This window comes from Bos taurus, chromosome 16, assembly GCF_002263795.3.
Source record: "Bos taurus isolate L1 Dominette 01449 registration number 42190680 breed Hereford chromosome 16, ARS-UCD2.0, whole genome shotgun sequence".
Taxonomy (NCBI): domain Eukaryota; kingdom Metazoa; phylum Chordata; class Mammalia; order Artiodactyla; family Bovidae; genus Bos; species Bos taurus.
Window position 1 is genome coordinate 41,574,426 of NC_037343.1, and position 18,248 is coordinate 41,592,673.

An 18,248-nucleotide genomic window follows, 5' to 3' on the forward strand; every position below is an offset into this window, starting at 1 on the left:
CTCGTGGCTCTCTCCCACAAGGTAGCCACTGTCCAGAGCCCGAGCCAGCATTTTGAGAAATGTTGTCCGGCCTGAGGCACATTCTTTTAAATGAAGTCAGAGAAGCCAAATCTTTATCCTTTGAGAGTGATGTCTGAGTTCTGCAAACAGCCAACTGTCATTTGGCAGAGAGTCATTGAGGGGAGAAAATATGTGACAAAGTAAAAAGACAGAATAAACAAAATTGGTAAGACACAGTCCTGGAGAGGATGTGGGTAAACAGGAACACAGCTGCTCATGCCCTGTGAACTGGTTCCCTCTTTCTCATTTCTCAAGAACCATCTGGCAGTGAAAACTTCACACACTTTGACTTAGTAATCCCTCTTTGGGGACACACCCTCAGGAAATAACTTGAAGGAAAGTAACCAGGCTGTGCACAGCAGTGGAGCCTATAATAAGCAAAAAAACTGAAAACAAGCCAGATGCCAAACAAAGAAGCAGCTTAGTGGTCCTGCATCGGAGGCCTGCCTAGCCGCGCATCCCCAGCACAGTCCTTCACCTCTCCCGGTCTTAGTTCTCTCGTTTGGAAAAGGGGCAAGATCATGCCCCTTCAGAGGGTTTTTATGAAGATTAAATGAGACCTCAGAAGAGAAGGTGCCCAGGAAGCAATCATGTTGAGAGCATATTCTCTCTTTCTTATGTTTTTGAGTTTCTGTAGGCTTTATTGGGATAAGTTAACAAAAATCAAGATTCCATCAACCATCATTTCTTAATGTATAAACTCAGCAGAGACTCTGGTCCATATATGAAAGCGTGAAAATATCAGTCGCTCAGTCATGTCCGACTCTTTGTGACTATACAGCCCAGTCCACCAGGCTCCTCTGTCCATGGAATTCTGCAGGCAAGAATATGGAGTGGGTAGACATTCCCTTCTCCAGGGGATCTTCCCGACCCAGGGGTGGAACCCAGGTCTCCCGCATTGCAGGCAGGTTCTTTACCATCTTAGCCCCCTGGTCCGTATATGTGCACATACAAAACATAACACATTTTAACATAAACAGAGTCCCACTAGAACATTTTGCCAGTTAACAGAAAGCCAATTTTCCCTTTCCCCAAATGTCTTCAAAATTGAGGCCCCACTGTTTACTTCACAGTGGAACTAGTCCCTTGTGGCTAGGGACACTGGAGTTCTATCCTGTCTACTAAACCAAAAAATAATTGTTTTCAAATTTTAATTTGAGAGCACATACTCTTGATACGTTGTGATGAAAATGGCACTGAACTCATATGGTCTTCCTCCTCCAAATCCTTGACTTCAATCTAATCAGGACAAAAATACTAGACCAGTTCCAACAGAGGATCATCCTATAACTTAACTGACCAGCACTCCTCAAAACTGCCGCGGTCACCAAAAGCTAGGGAGGCCAGAAACTGTCAGAGGCCAAGGGAGCCTAAGGCACAAATGCAAAGCAGTGTCCTGGGCGGGATCCTGGAGCAGCAGAAGCATGCTAGCAGAGTCAAGCAGATCTGAGCAGAGTATGGGCAGCAGAGAACAGCAGTGTATCGGTATTGCTTTTATTGTGACAAACGTACTGCAGTAGAATAAGATGTTTATAATAGAGGAAATTGGGTGTGGGCTATATTTCCACTAACTTCTCAAATTTTCTGTAAGTCTAAAACTTTTCTTTAAAATGAAGTCTGTTTAGATTTTTTAAATTACAACATTAAAAAGGGAAGGAGACAAACAAAAAGGAAGGTGGCTAAAATGCTCCCTAGCACCAGGGGAGCCCCAGGATATTCCCGTGGCTTGACACTCCATCACACCGAAAAGAAAACCAGATTTCAATACTGTCTCTCAGAAACCAGCATAAAATAATGTCAAGGTGAAAAGGCAGAATCCAGATGGTATCAACCTCGGCCTATAGCCGTGTTACAACCTGCCTGTGTTCTTTAATAAAGACCTAGAACGAACGGTGCCAAGTGCAGAGGTCAGATTTCGTAAGGGCTTTTTCCCTCAAAAATTTTGCTTCAGTTCCCTGTCTTCATTCACTGGTAATCTTGCTTTTTTGGAATAAGCGCAATCTTCTCACAAATGTGTCCAGCGTCCCAGGACACAAATCCAAGAACAAACTGGGCATCAGCGGCCCCCTTCGTCCCCATAGATAAGTGCTTGGCTTCCCAGAGCTGCTCTGAGGGCTGCTCAAGCCAAGCACATGGGTTCTGACAAGTTATCCATCCTTTCCATCCCTGTTGCTCTCTGCTGTCAGTTCCATCCCCTGTCTGGCCTGGGGTTCTGGCTGCTATGGGAAGTGGAACAGACCCAAGGAAGGAGTTTGGCAACAGGCAGCCTTAGATTCCAGTCCAGGAAGGGGCAGGGAATTATTACAAGCTAAGCTGGGAACATGGTAATGGAGTGCTCCAGGGAACTCCCTGGCGGTCCAGTGGTTGGGACTCAGCACTCTGACTGCCAAGGGCTGGGGTTTGATCTTTGGTCAGAGAACTAAGATCCCACAGACCGCATGGCCCAGCCAAAAAAAAAAAAGGAAAAGAAAAATTTTTTTTCCTTCAATTGAAAAATAAATTAAAAAAAAAACACACACAGATTTTAAAAAGAGATGAGCCCCAAACACAGAAAGATGGAATCAAAAAGACACAGGAGCCAGCTTGAAGGGGCCCTCACTGGCCTCACCCGGGACAATTTGAACATCAAATTAAGTAACGACAGCAGACTAAGAAAGGAATCACACATCCAGACAGACAAACATACAGAAACAGAGGAAAGGCTGATGATGCACTGGTTATTCACAGAGCCTCAAAGTACCTCCCCTCCCCTTAGCGATGACCACAGAGGAAATAGGACTGCATGGTGGAGAAGGCTGGCAGACACCCGCTCATCCAGGGCTTGTGGTGAACATGCAGGGGAAGGGACAAAGGGAAACCTGGCGGGAGTGAGGATGGGGCAGATACCTCACTCCAGAGTCAGGCAAACCCGGGCTGAGGGGCAGCCACAGAATCACTGGTACAGTCTTCCAAAATGGCAAGGTCATGACCAGGAGGGAGAAACTCAGACTAGAGGGGACAAAGACACGGTGGCCAAATGCAACAGGAGAGGCTGGACTGCATTCAAGGTATTATTATCAATGTTCGAAGAAACCAGACTGGGGTCTGAGACCTAGCTGGTGGAGATACAGCAAAGCGAATTCTCTGATGTTGATTTCCCTGCGGCTGTATGAAATACACACTCAGGTATTCAGGGGTAAAAACGCATGAAGTCAGTAACTTACTCTCAAATAGTTCAGGAAAAATACGTTCACCGTACCTTTCTGTATGTTTGAAGTTGTTTCAAAACAAAGCAATGTTTCCAACTTAAAACTGCCTGAAGTAACAGATAAAGTAATGATGACAGTGTTTTTTTAAATGAAGGGTTAAGAGACTTTCAGCCAGTGTTTTTCAACCAGTAGAGACGTTTCCCCTCCAGGGCACATGTGGCAGTACCTGGAGACACTGCTGGCTGTCACAGATGGAGGTGCTGCTAGTATCTGGTGGGTCTACAGACCAGGACTGCCTGGCATCCTGTAACACACAAGACAATCCCCACAGCAAAGGAAGATCCCGGGCAGGTGTCAACAGTGCCAGGGTACCCTTTAAGCAAAAATCTAGCCAGCACCACCAACAAAATCCTGGTCGGTCGTACTGCTCATTAACCAAGTGGCCTTAGACAAGCTTCTTCATCTTCCCGTGCCTCAGCTTTCTCATCTGAGAAATGGGTATAACAGGCCTCTGGGAGGAATAAGATGAGAACACACGTGTACTTATGGAGATGCCTGCCCCCGAGGACACACGCCACCAAGTCAGATCCACCTGCTAAATCCACAAGTCCGGATCACTGCTAACCACACCTGGGCTCCCTGAGCCCTGGAGTTCTGAGACCAGGGGGACTGAGGCCAGATTATTCCCACTCTGCTTGAGCTGGTCAGAAAGCTTGGGAGGGCCACTTGCCGGACCCAGCACAGGGCCACTAGGAAGTGCAGGGCGGATACACAAAGGAACGGACAAGTGCAGAAAGACTCCTGCACCCCTCCAGCTCCCACTGCACCCACCCTGCTCAGTCCACCCACATTTTGCATCCTTCGTCACCTCCTTCCCTGGGAACCAGACCCCCAAGGACCCATCGGAAGCCAGCGCGCCAGAAATGGCACCAAACAGGGTGGACACCACTGAGCCCCAGGCTCAGTTCCTGGTAAGTCTGACTTTTTAAGAGAAGGTGCTTTTTGTCTTTTCTCTCTTTCTCTCTCTCTCTCTCTTTTTTTTTTTTTTTGTATGTGTGTGACAAAACTGCTATCATGGAGGTTTGAAGAAAAAAATAAACTGACAGCAATGGAAACTCTAATACTAGAAAAATGTCAAGAAAGCAAACGCAGGTTTCAATGAGACACTGAGCCTGACAGCTCATGGAAAAAGGCTTGAAACTGTCAAAACACAAAAAGCCCCCTTGCGAAGAGAACACAAGCACCTGCTTGTGAAACTCACCAAACCCAAAACACGCCTCACACACTGTGTTCAGGGGCCCAAGTCAGAAGCCAGGCTAGGGCAAAGGTTTCCGTGGGGTCTGGGGACGTGGGGGGCGAGGAGGTCTGAGTTGACCGCTGGGTGTCAGGCTGGGCACTGGGTGGTGGACAGCCCATGGCGGGGGGTGGGGTGGGGAGGAAGAGGGTAAAGGACTGAGACCTCTGCCAATGAGGCCTGCCGGCTCCAGGACCAGTTCCTGAGTCTGGCTATGGCAACTACAGACAGCGTGGCCCTGGGTCTCATCTCTTCATTACGAAATGAAGAGCATCACCCATTTACCGTGGGGCTTCTGGGTCTGTGAGACCGTCATAGGACACTGCCTTGAAACCAGAAAGGAAGCTCAAACCGTTTGTGTTTGCTCCTTCCCCTGTGGTCAGGGCCCATACACAGCAGGTGCTCAATCAATGCTTGTGGCATGTTGAGGAGGACCTTGTCCTGCCTTGAAAGATGTAACCCAGGGGAGAAGAGATACTTGGCACACGATGGCTGGCGTCGCCCCTCCAGCCCCCTGCCAGGTGAGAGCTGAGTCTGCTGCCTGGAATGGGTGGGGCATGGAAGGCTGCCTAGAAGAGGTGGTCTGGAGGCTGGCCAGGGATCAGAGAGAAGAGTTCAGATCAACCGAGAACTCAGGAAGGCCTGGACTCCTGGTGAGAAAAAAGGCCCCAGACACAGGGGAGCTGTCAGCAAACAGCAGCCACAGTCTGTGAATGCTGACTGCGCGCAGGCTCTGCACACAGCGCTCAACAGGCCCCGCCACAATGGACCCACACACCCACTCTTTGAATTAGACCCCACCTCCCAGGCAGCGCTAAAGAACCCAGCTGCCAATGCAGGAGATAGAAGAGACATGGGTTCAATCCCTGGGTCAGGAAGACCTCCTGGAGGGAGGGTATGGCAATCCACTCCAGCATTCTTTTCTGGAAAAGCCCATGGACAGAGGAGCCTGGCAGTTCATAGGATCACAAAGAGTCGGACACGACGGAGTGACTTGGTACAGATGAGGAAACTGAGACACAGAGGAATTAAGTAATTCACCCAGTCATGTAGCTCATAGTGCAGAATCAGACTCTAGCCCTGTTAGCCTGCTCCCTCTACCCCAACCCCTACACCCTGGGCACCAGCAGGAGGGAAAGGGCAGGGGAAATGACAAGGAGGCTGGGAAGGAGGGACAGAGAGAAGAGAGGAAGGGAAGGCCTCTCCTGAGGGCACGGCCAAGGAGAGAACGAAGGACAAGGTGAGTTTTTGAAGCTTTGGGCCCAGACCACATCCGACGCTGAAGGGAACATGTCACAGTTTCCACCCACATTATATTCCCATCACATACGAGGTTGCACAGAAAGGAGGAACAGCTTGTGGGAACCCCCACACAGAGGGAGCCCCAAGGGAGTTCTGGCCCACCGTGCAGAGCTGCGGTGTAGCCACGCACAGCCCTTTTGGACCCCTGGACACTCACCCACAGGCTCCAGCGTGGGCCGGAAGGTCTGGACTGGGTAGCACAGATGCAGCTCTGAAATGACAGCAGCAGGAGGACTGGGGTGCCAGCCTCAGAGGGTATCAGCGGGCAGGACGGGAAAAGGACCCAGGCCAGGCTAGCACAGGGCCCCCTGCCCTCCCAGGGCCCCAAGGATACAGGCACTTACTCTGTCCAATCCACTTCCTGCAGGCCCTCCGGTGGCACAGGACGAAGGAGCTGAAGCTGACGACTACCACCAGCATCAGAATCACCCAGAAGAGCACAGGTCCTGGAACACAGAGGTGCCCTGCGTTCACACCCTGACATCCTGGCAGGGAGCCAGGGGCCCTACAGCAACCACACAGCACAGCCCTCACCCCGGCCTGCTTCCTCCTTCTGGACACAGACTCCACTGTTGCTGACAGGACCTGGTCCTTTCCCAAGCCAGAAGAGAAACCCAGATCCTATCTGTAGCTATCTGGTCCAGCCCTCACCCACCTGTCCTTTCTTGTCTGGCTCTGGGAAGCCCATGGGGGAGCTAAAGAGTTGAAGAATGCACAAACCCTTGCTAGTGGGGGAGAAATGGAGAGTCAAGGAGGCAGAATGAAGAGGGAATTGAGGTCCAGTAGGATGACATCAGGGGACTGGGGAGGAAGGCGTGTGTGAGGCCCAGTCCCGGGCGGCTGGCAGGCAGAGCAACCGAGAGGGTGAAGTTAGGAGTCTGGCACAACTCCCAGCCGCTCCTCTAGACTGGAAACTCCACGAGGGCAGGCACATCTACTCCGCACATAAGCACGCTCAGCAAGTGCTCCTTGAATGAGGAGTCAACAGCCCTATGCCATGGGCACCATGACCATCTCCATTTTACAATGGAGGGAAGCTGATGTTTGCAAAGATTAACAGGCCCAAGGTCACCCAGAGGGTAGGAATCATAGCTCAGGCCAGGCCAGCGCAACTCCAGAGCCCACGCTGTTAACCACTATCTGGATGTATTTCATTATCTCTTAGTACTTGCCTCTTTTTTTTTTTGCCCCTTTGTCACTTATGAAAAGCAACATATAGTTATTATTTTTTAAAATCCATGTTTAGGTGCTAAAAAAGTAGCATGTACCCAATAGCTTCCCTGGTGGCTCGATGGTAAAGAATCCACCTGCCAATGCAGGAGACACTGATTCTGTCCCTGGGTCAGGGAAGATCCTTTGGAGAAGGAAATGGCTACCCACTCCAGGATCCTTGCCTGCTAAGAATGATTTAGCGAACGAACAGTAACAACACGTACGAGATAAGTGCTTCTCAGACATTCCTGTGCCTATGAATCTCCGGGGGACCATGTTAAAATGCAGAGTCTGATTCAGTTGGCTGGGGGAGACATGTAATTTATTTTTCTAACAAGTTGCTAAACTGCCAAATCCAGGACCTCGCGGAGGGCTGCTGGCTGAGAACTACCGCCGCCTAGTGTCCAACACTAGAACTGCAAGTCCTTAAAATCGCATGCCGGGAGCCGGTAATGCCCCTGTATATCACTCTCTGCTTACTGCCCTTTGCGGTATACGCTGTTACAACGTTAAAAGGTGAGTAAGCTGAAGCTCAAAGGAAGTAAGAAACTAGTCAAGATCATGAGGTAGTGGTGGTTTAGTCACTCAGTCGTGTCCGACTCTTGTGGCCCCATGGACTGTATGTAGCCCGCCAGGCTCTTCTGTCCATGGAATTTTCCAGGCAAGAATACTGGAGTGGGTTGCCATTTCCTTTTCCAGGGCATCTTCCTGACCCAAGGATTGAACCTGCATCTCCTGCACTGCAGGCGGATTCTTTACCACTGAGCCACCAGGGAAGCCCAGTCAAGGTCATGAGATTAGTCGCCAAATATTTCGTGAGTAGCAATTACGGGCCGTGGAGAAGAAGCTGAGAATAAAATCCCTGCTCAGAAGAATCAAGGAATAATCTGTAGCAAGTGACAGAGCCACAGCTCCAGATCAAGAAGCCAAAGACCTGGGGTCAACTTTGTTCCCAGGACTTCCCAAGCCCCACCTTCCCCCACCAAGTGACGCTGTTGCCCAGTGAGAAGCCTCCCTCTTTGTGGTCCCCAGGGAGGAAGGCCCTGCTTCATGGGGGTGATCATTACCTGAAACCAGAGCCGGCTTTCCCGTGGAGGAGAAGGAGATGGGAGCGCTGGTTGAGCCTGGGGTGTCCTCCCAGGCGTGGGTGACACCCCCTCCATGCTCCTTTCCAGTCAAGGAGTCAGCCAGGGAGACCAAGGAGGGGGTGGGGCTGCAGAGAGAGAGGCCAGAGGTAAGATGGATGGCTGAGATGGAAACAGAGGTCTGAGACCCCAGCTCCTCTGCCAACAGTGTCCGCCAGGCACTTCGAGGGCAGGGCCTGGGTTTCTAGGCCTTCTGGCCTTCCACGGTGCCAGCACAGACATAGACTCACATTCTCCAAAATGACCTGCGGGCATGGCCTAAAGGTCCAGCCCAAGCCCCACTGCCATCCCTAGCCGGCTGCCCCCACCCCCAGGCCCAAGGGGCCCAAGGAGTCACCTGGCAGGCGCCTCACGGTCCTCCGGGCTGGTGCTGCAGTCAGGAGGGCTCCCTGGTGGAAGTGGCTCATAGGTGGTGCCTGTCTCAGCCATACCTGCAGGGAGTGGGTTAGAAACAGTGGCAAGGATGGTTACCAAAGGGAAAAGCGGGGAGGGAGGGATAAACTGGGAAATGGGATTAACAGATATACACACTATTATATATAAAAGAGATAAATAACAGGGACCTACTGTATAGCAAGGAGCTATATTTAATATCTTGTAAATCAACCATACTTCAAATTTTTAAATTAAATTAAAAAAAAAAAAAAAAATCAGTGCCAAAGAGCCTGACGCATCAGGACTGGTGACTTCCAGGGAGGCAGCACCGTGGGGCCGGAAGGACACGGCAGCTGGGCAGACCCAAGTCTGTGTCCTGGCTGTCTCCTTGCTTCCTCCCTCTCTGCTCCCTTCCCTCCATGCAACAACTCTTTACTGAGCACCTGCTGCGTGCTGGGAATTGGGACAGAGCTGTGAGAAAAACAGAAAAGATTTGCACCCTTGGGGGCCAATCGGCTGGTGGGGTTCATAGACTCGGTGTCACATGAAGGCAGGTGGGGTCCCTGTAATGGCAGGCTCGATCTCGTCTCACTAGGGAGGCTTCCCTGAGGAGGGAGGTGCTAGGATGTGAGTGGGATCGGGAGTTTCTAAGCAGAGGAAACAAAAGGTGGGGAAGCCCCGGAGATGGGAGGGAGGAGATGGAGTCATCAAAGAAGCAGAAATGACCCCAGTGCCCATCGGATGGTGAAATGTAGTATCTCTGAATGCTGGAATACTGTATGGCAATAAAAGAAATGAAGTACTAACACAGCTGGGAGCTTCCCTGGTAGCTCAGACGATGAAGAATCTGCCTGCAATGCAGGAGACCCAGGTTCGATCTCTGGGTCGGGAAGATCCCCTGGAGAAGAGAGTGACTACCCACTCCAGTATTCTTCCCTAGAGAATCCCATGGACAGAGGAGTCTGGCAAGCTACAGTCCATGGGGTGGCAAAGAGTCGGACACCATGGAGTGCCTAAGCGTGTTAATACAGCTAGAACATGGATGAACTTCAAAAGCTCAGTGAAAGAAGCCAGACACAGAAGAATACATTTTACGGAAATATCCCCAAAAACTTAATCTAGAGTAACAGAAAGTAATTTCCAGGCCAGAATACTGGAGTGGGTTGCCATTCCTTTCTACAAGGGATCTTCCTGACCCAGGGATCGAACCCGCATCTCTCAAGCTTCCTGCATTGGCAGGCGGGTTTTTTTTTACCACTAGCACCACCTGGGTAGCTATGAGTATTTGTGTACAAGCCTTTGCAAAAACATAATTTCACTTCACTTGAGTACATAGGAAGGGGAAGGCTGTGTCACTGTGCTGACAGAATGCATTTGAGGAGCAGTTCAAGCACAGTCATTTCTGATGTGACCCAGCCACCCCTTCTCACAGACGGAGAGAACCACAGAGCCTGAACTCAAACCAGAAATCAGGGCTCCCGAGTCCCAGCCTTGAGCACTTTTCATGGGACCACATTGCTTCCTACTGGGGACTGAGCATTTTCTTACAAATTTATGATTAACTACTTTACTAGGGCAGAAGGAAATGGCCCATATTTGAAGTAGGTCCAGCCCGGCTACTAGCCCCCTCCACGCCTACGTTCCTGACGGGGGGGTGGGGGGCACCCCTTCCCTTAAGTGATACAAAGCAAACCCCCCGCCTACCCATGCTTATCTTATAAAAAGCTCTCATTATGCCTCTCAGGTTTTTTCTGATTTTAACATTTTGAAGAGAAAGTAAGGCCAGGATTAATTTTCTTCTTGGATTAGTAGGGTCCTGAGGACCTGCCTCTTAAGAAACCTATATGCAGGTCAGGAAGCAACAGTTAGAACTGGACATGGAACAACAGACTGGTTCCAAATAGGAAAAGGAGTACGTCAAGGCTGCATATTGTCACCCTGCTTATTTAACTTCTATGCAGAGTACATCATGAGAAACGCTGGACTGGAAGAAGCACAAACTGGAATCAAGATTGCCTGGAGAAATATCAATAACCTCAGATATGCAGATGACACCACCTTTATGGCAGAAAGTGAAGAACTAAAGAGCTTCTTGATGAGAGTGAAAGAGGAGAGTGAAAAAGTTGGCTTAAAACTCAACATTCAGAAAACTAAGATCATGGCATCTGGTCCTATCATTTCATGGGAAATAGATGGGGAAACAGTGGAAACAGTGGCAGACTTTATTTTTGGGGGCTCCAAAATCACTGCAGATGGTGACTGCAGCCATGAAATTAAAAGACGCTTACTCCTTGGAAGGAAAGTTATGACCAACCTAGATAGCGTATTGAAAAGCAGAGACGTTACTTTGCCAACAAAGGTCCATCTAGTCAAGGCTATGGTTTTTCCAGTGGTCATATATGGATGTGAGAGTTGGACTGTGAAGAAAGTTGAGCACTGAAGAATTGATGCTTTTTAACTGTGGTGTTGGAGAAGGCTCTTGAGAGTCCCTTGGACTGCAAGGAAATCCAACCAGTCCATCCTAAAGGAGATCAGTCCTGGGTGTTCATTGGAAGGACAGATGTTGAAGCTGGAGCTCCAGTACTTTGGCCACCTCATGCAAAGAGTTGACTCATTGGAAAAGACCCTGATGCTGGGAGGGATTGGGGGCAGGAGGAGAAGGGGACGACAGAGGATGAGATAGCTGGATGGCATCACCGATTCGATGGACATAGTTTGGGTAAACTCCGGGAGTTGGTGATGGACATGGAGGCCTGGCGTGCTGCGATTCATGGGGTCACAAAGAGTCGGACACGACTGAGCGACTGAACTGAACTGAGGAACCCTCCGCTTTTTGGAGGTTTTCACATAGACAGTAGGAGGTGGCAGGGAGGTTCAAGAGGGAGGGGGCGTACCTATATGACCAATTCATGTTGATACAGGGCAGAAACTTCCCTGGTAGCTCAGACGGAAAAGCATCCACCTGCAATGCAGGAGACCCAGGTTCGATCCCTGGGTCAGGAACATCCACTGGAGAAGGAAATGGCAACCCACTCCAGTATCCTTGCCTGGAAAATCCCATGGACAGAGAAGCCTGGCAGGCCACAGTCTGTGGGGCTGCAAAGAGTCGGACACGACTGAGTGACTGACACACGCACACACATACGCACACACGGCAGAAACCAACACAATATTGTAAAGCGATTAAAAATCAGCAAATTGGGACTTCCCTAGTAGCTCAGTGGTAAAGAATCTGCCTGCCAATGCGGAGACACGGGTTGGATCCCTGATCCGGGAGGATTCCACATGCTGCGAAGCAAATAAGCCCATGCACCATAACTATTGAGCCTGTGCTATACAGCCCACGAGTCACAACTACTGAAGCCCACGCACCATAGAGCCGGTGCTCTGCAACAAGAGAAGCCACTGCAGTAAGCCCACATGCCGCAACTAGAGAGTAGCCCCCACTCACTGCAGCTAGAGGAAAAGCCCTGGCAGCGACAAAGACCCAGCACAGCCAAAAATAAATAAACAGAATTATTTCTTTTTAAAAAAGTAAATTAAAAAACACTGAAAAAAAAAAGACACTGTGTCTTTCCATGCGGTCACCAGACTATTTCCTGAATTAGTTGAAGCCCGGAGACCTTGGGCTATGAGGCAAATAATGCAATTGTTATGATAATTTCTACTTGTATCTGAGATGTCCTGGGGATTCAGTGAGAGCTGACTTGGAGAGGACTGGAGGAGCTCTTTTGCTCAAGAACACTAACTGTAGCTACACCCAGGAAGCAATGGAAACAGCGACAGCCTTTATTTTCTTGGGTTTCAAAATCACTGCAACTGGTGACTGCAGCCATGAAATTAAAAGACGCTTGCTACTTGGAAGAAAAGCTACAACAAACCTAGACAGCATGTTAAAAAGCAGAGATATCACTTTGCCAATAAAGCTCCATCTAGTCAAAGCTATGGTTTCTCCAGTAGCAGTCATGTATGGATGGGAGAGTTGGACCATAAAGAAGCCTGAGTGCTGAAGAATTGATGCTTTTGAACTGTGCTGTTGGAGAAGACTCTTGAGAGTCCCTTGGACTTCAAGGAGATCCAACCAGTCAACCCTTAAGGAAGTCAGTCCTGAATATTCATTGTAAGGACTGATGCTGAAGCTGAAGCTCCAATACTTTGGCCACCTGATGCAAAGAGTTGACTCATTGGAAAAGACCCTGATGCTGGGAAAGATTGAAGGCAGGAGGAGAAGGGAGAGACAGAGGCTGAGATGGTTGGATGGCATCACCGACTCAAAGGACATGAGTTTGAGCAAACTCTGGGAGATGGTAATGGAAAGCCTGGTGTGCTGCAGTCCATGGGGTTGCATAGACTTGGACACGACTTGAGTGACTGACTGAACAACACCACCACCCAGTTAGCACCCTCTGACCTCCCTTCAAGGCAGCCTCCCTTCTAAGGCAACCTGCAACAGAACCCAGAAATAGAAATGCTGTCCTTCCTCTAAGAGAAATTGGGCCCAGCACTCCTGGGTGCCTCTCATCCCTTCTCTGTATGTATTTACCATAACCTCGCCGTAACCTTCCTCCTTCCTCCATGAGTTAGTTACTGATTCTCCCCTTTTTTCCTCCTTTGGATCTGAAGGTCAACAGAAGACATCATTTAGCCCCTACTTAATCTGCCTGTGTTCTCTGGAAAAGGCTCACTGGAAAGTGGGGCTGGGGCTAGGGAGAAGGAGCAGGAAGGAACATGCCTGCTCTTAGACCCACTTAGAAACTTAAAAAAAAGATATTGTTGGGGTACTCTTTCTGCCCCCTTCTGATGCCTATATCAGAAGCTTTCTCTATCTCCTTTATACTTTAATAAAACTTTATTACACAAAAGCTCTAAGCGATCAAGCCTTGGCTCTGGCCCCGGGTTGAATTCTTCTCCTCCGGGGGCCAAGAATCCCGGTGTATTCACGTGATTGAACAACAACCTTTCATCCTGGGGGCTCGTCCAGGATCCTTCAGGACAAGATGAGAGCTAACAACTCCAACCTCACTCCTTTGAACTGTATCCTGAAAAACTGGGATAGATTTGATCCCCAGGGCTTAAAGAAGACACACCTGGTCTTCCTATGTGATACTGCATGGCCACGCTCGGGAGGATCTAAAGGATAAACTGCTGGGTCTGCGGAGTGCTCCCCTCTTCATCAGTGGAAGGCTTCCCGTGGTGGACATCCCCATTTCAAGGAAAAGACTTTCTCCAAGTCTGTGAATACCTTCGACAACAATCACATGCAATGCCTCTTCTTCATCTGATGACATCTACCAACCCTAAAATGGACTGGTGCAACACTTTGTACTTTAACTATGGACATAATGTGACTTTTAATTTTGATTCTGATTGTTTTGTTCTTGCTGTTTGCTCCCTGCATCTGTAACTGTATAACTGGATTTGTTTCTAGCCGCATGAAAGCTTTTAAGTTACAAATGGTTGCTCAAACTCCTGCTACTGCTGTAGCTTCCTCCAGCTACTATTTGGGGCCCCTGGATCAGATATCCTCAATATGAGGATTAGGAGAATATGTTGCCTCACCAATTTAGGGACAACGCCCCTTGTCAGCTCGGAAGTAGTTATGGACTGAGAACGACGCCTCTTTTCCCTAGGCAACATAATTCTCCTAAAAGAAAAGGGGGGAATGAGAGAGTCCGTTCCTAGGTAGGTTGATAGGGAGTCTAGGGGTCCCCAAGGAGAGAGGGGTCTGGAATTCTCAAGGAGGAAGAAAGGACAAACTTTTTTTCTTTCTCCACATTCCTTAGGATTATATAACAATAATGTATCCTGCCTAAGGACAGTCTTTGGATTCAACCTTCTGTTATTTTAAAATGTTAATTATGGGAGTAGACCTGGTCTTTACAAGGATGTATCTTGCCTGAGGACAGTGTTATCTTAAAACGTAAATTATGGGAGTAGGTCTGATGAGGCCTTTACAACCTCCAGACATTCTTTGGATTATATAACCTCATTGTTAACACTAGCAAGCGGGTACTCTTTCTGCCCCCTTCTGATGCCTATGTCAGAAGCTTTCTCTATCTCCTTTATACTTTAATAAAACTTTATTACACAAACACACACAAAAAAGATATTGTTTATCAGACTTAAATACTTCTCTTTAAATCCAAACCTGATCCTTGGGCCATTTAAAGGAGAACGGTCTTAGCATCAAGGTCAAATGGAATCTGTCCCCATACACCCAGAAACGGCTTAAAATTAGATGAAATTTTCATCTTCATACTTGAGCTGCACATTTTTTGTCAGCTTTTTACTTTCCCTAGAGTTTTCAATTGCCTTTTTTCTTTTCTGTTGATGAAAGAATAATGTGCCTTTACCATATCCTCAAGTTGTTCAACTACTCATGAAATTGACCGCCATTCTAACTTCTATTCCTGCAGACGATTCACTGCCACCCCTCACTTTCCTGCTCTGATGAGGCTCAATCAGATGCTGTCATGTCTTTAGCACCGGTGTTATTCTGGGACTTCCCTTCTTTGCTCTCCTGGGATGCAGCCACTGTTTTCTAGATTTCATGGCTTTTCTTTTTGCCCCTCATTTAACCGGATTACATCTTTAAGTAGCTTTCTAAGAAAGGATACATGGGGTTGTGGGGAAGCAGACTGCCCTTTTCTGTCTGAAAATGCCTCTCTTGTTTTTGCCATGCTGTGTGGCTTGCAGAATCTTAATTCCCTGACCAGGGATTGAACTTGGGCTCCTTCAGTGAAAGCTTTGAGTCCAAAGCACTGAACCACCAGGGAATTCCATGAAAATATTTTTAATCTGCTTTCAAACATAATTGCATTTAAGCTAAAAAATTCTCTGGTCAACTAGGAAGGAGCTGGTGTGGTCCAGTGGAGAGTACTTGGGGGTGACTCAGGATCTCTGTGTCCCAGCTCTACCTCTGGCTCTACCCATGGTTCCCTCCACCCGTAAAAAGAGGTGGCTGGGTCAGATCACAGGTGGCCAGCTTTGATCTGACCCGTAAAAACATTCTGTGTAAGCCAGCACAATGACCCAGGCATCCCTCTCCTAGGTATTTACCCATGAAATGAAAATGCATGTCCACACAAAAACCCATACATGAACATTTGTAGCTGCTTTATTCATAGTAGCCCTAAACTGGAAACAAGCAAAATGTCCATCAGCTGGTGGATGGATAAATAAATGGTGGTACATCTTTAGGTCAGGCTTCCCAGGTGGTGCTGGTGGTAAAGCATCTGCCTGCCAATGCAGGAAGACACAAGAGACACAGCTTTTATCTCTGAGTTGGGAAGATCCCCTGGAGAAGGAAATGACAACCCACTCCAGTATTCTTGCCTATAAAATCTCATGGATAAAGGAGTCTGGCAGGCTACAGTCCATGGACTCGCAGAGTCGGATGTAACTAGGCATGCACATGTGTGTATCCATTATGTCTAGGTGTGGTACTCTTCATTCATCCTGCTTTGCTCTTGGTAGGTCATTTCAATCTAAGTCTCATCGTGAGGTTGCCAAGAGACTGCCTACTCTGGAAGGATGACCGGGTCAGGGCACCACCACATGTCCCCATCCACAGGCCCTGGAAATAGACTCTCTAGCAAGAACAAGAGAAAGCAAAGGCAGTCAAGAAACACCTCGTTTCTTCTGCAGTGGTCCTCTTGTGCCCTCTACTGTCGTATACTAGAATCACATGCACAAGGAGAAAATGTGTGAAGAGACTAATCTCTTATTGCATAGCAAGGTTCATAGGTGAATTGGGGCCTGAGAGGCAAGATTGGTAACACTTTCTAAAAGTCATTTCTTGTCTTCTACTTTCTTACTGTTCCTTCTTCATTGCCTTCTGTTTCTGTGGACACTAATTATTTTCTCTTCCATTCCTGGGTTCATCATTGCTTCATTGGTAGTAAGTTTTTCTGTTTGTGTATCCTGTTATTTTCCTTCACACTGCTGTTTTTCCTTATAAGTCGGAAGATCTATACTTCTCATTCATATTATAAAAAGAATAGCGCTGAACATTCCAGCAGCAGGTGGGGTTTCTTCTACTCTGCTATTAGTATGTCCTTTTCACCACGGGTCTCTTCTCTCAGCAGGAGGCCTGCCTGGGAACTCTGGGATCATGGGTGGGGAGTGTGAGTTGCAAGGCTTTCACTCAGGGTGACTGGGCAGGAATAGCCTACTGACAGGGTGTACTTCCAAAGACACAAGCAGAGAGGGCTTAGCACCAGAGTGGCCAATACCCAGTTATCGCCAGATAGTCCTTCAGTGTTGTTAGACAAAAATTTGACCATTTTCACCAGGATATAAAAACTCAGGCACCATCTCTCAGACCGGTCAGAGCCCATGGTATATCATTGCTGCGTGTTTTGTCACTGTTGTTACATTCATTTATTTTTTAGATTGCACTTTGGCTGGTTGGTTTTGCATTGTTGGTGGTTTAGTTGCTGCTGCTGCTAAGTCGCTTCAGTCGTGTCCGACTCTGTGCGATCCCATAGACAGCAGCCCACCAGGCTCCGCCGTCCCTGGGATTCTCCAGGCAAGAACACCAGAGTGGGTTGCCATTTCCTTCTCCAATGCATGAAAGTGAAAAGTGAAAGTGAAGTCGCTCAGTCGTGTCCGACTCTTAGTGACCCCATGGACTGCAGCCCCACCAGGCTCCTCCATCCATGGGATTTTCTTATCCAACTCTTGTCACCCCATGGGCTTAGCCTGCCAGGGTCCTCTGTCCATGGAATTCTCCAGGCAAGAACACTGGAGTTGGTTGCCAGTTTATTCTCCAGGGGATCTTCCCGACCCAAGAATCATAGCTGGGTCTCCTGCTTTGCAGGCAGATTGTTACACATTTTTAATTTTTATGTTGGAGATGAAGTTGCAGCTTACTGCACTTTCTAATTCTCCGCTCCACCCCTATCCTTCATTTTACTTACCTGGTCTGAGCCCAGAGCCTCCCTGGGGGGTCTTATGAGCAGGTTACCCTCACTTTTCTGCCAGCCTCAAGGAGTGAATTCTGGGGTGGGTTTTCCTCTACTTGGGTTACATTTGTTACCACCCTGCCATCTGTTTTCCACCTTCTAAAAAGTCCTTGAACTCTCTCATCTGCTGATGAACTCTTTTTTGTTTGTTATTTTGTCTGCTGTCGAGGGTTTATACTTTTTCTCACTTTGGCAAATGTCCACCATTTGAATTGGAAGCTTCCTCATAAGCTTTATATTGATCTATCTTGAGTCAATAAAACAACCTTGCAAGCAAGTCAAGATTTTACCAGCCCAATAATTTCAAGGAGAAGAATAACAAAATTTTTAAATAATTTAAAACAATGATTAGAAACTCTTGCCAAAATGCCAAGTTTGGATTCTTTACCATTTCCTGGATCTAACTATTCAAAGAGAAACCATAGCCCAAATCTGACCTAGTTAATAGCTAGAAATGAAGGTCCTTTGTTGGTTGGAGGAGGGGAGAGGCACAGCTGTAGGGAAACAGAGCTCAGCCCCTTGGTTGGGGATGTGAACTGCTTACCCTGGAGCTTGGTGACCATCCCTGGTGGGCAGTTGGGGCGGGTGACGCAGCGGGCACAGGAATTGGTGACTGGTGTGGCGCAGAACATGCCAGGTTGACACTCACAGACTCGGGAAGAGTTCCATGTGCAAGGTGTCTTCTCCACGAGGCCATCTGGGGGAC

At 48.3% G+C, this 18,248-nt stretch overlaps 1 protein-coding gene across 1 annotated transcript in view; it reads right to left on the reverse strand.

Moving 5' to 3' along the window:
* TNFRSF8 (TNF receptor superfamily member 8) overlaps positions 1-18,248 on the reverse strand; it is an 86,140-nt gene that overhangs the window by 22,446 nt on the left and 45,446 nt on the right. The window contains exons 8-12 of the mRNA XM_002694054.6: positions 18,087-18,239; positions 8,539-8,632; positions 8,124-8,269; positions 6,189-6,290; positions 6,002-6,055 (exon numbers count right to left, since the gene is read on the reverse strand). Of these exons, the coding sequence (XP_002694100.2) occupies positions 6,002-6,055; positions 6,189-6,290; positions 8,124-8,269; positions 8,539-8,632; positions 18,087-18,239 (549 nt within the window). The remainder of the gene's footprint in view (positions 1-6,001; positions 6,056-6,188; positions 6,291-8,123; positions 8,270-8,538; positions 8,633-18,086; positions 18,240-18,248) is intronic.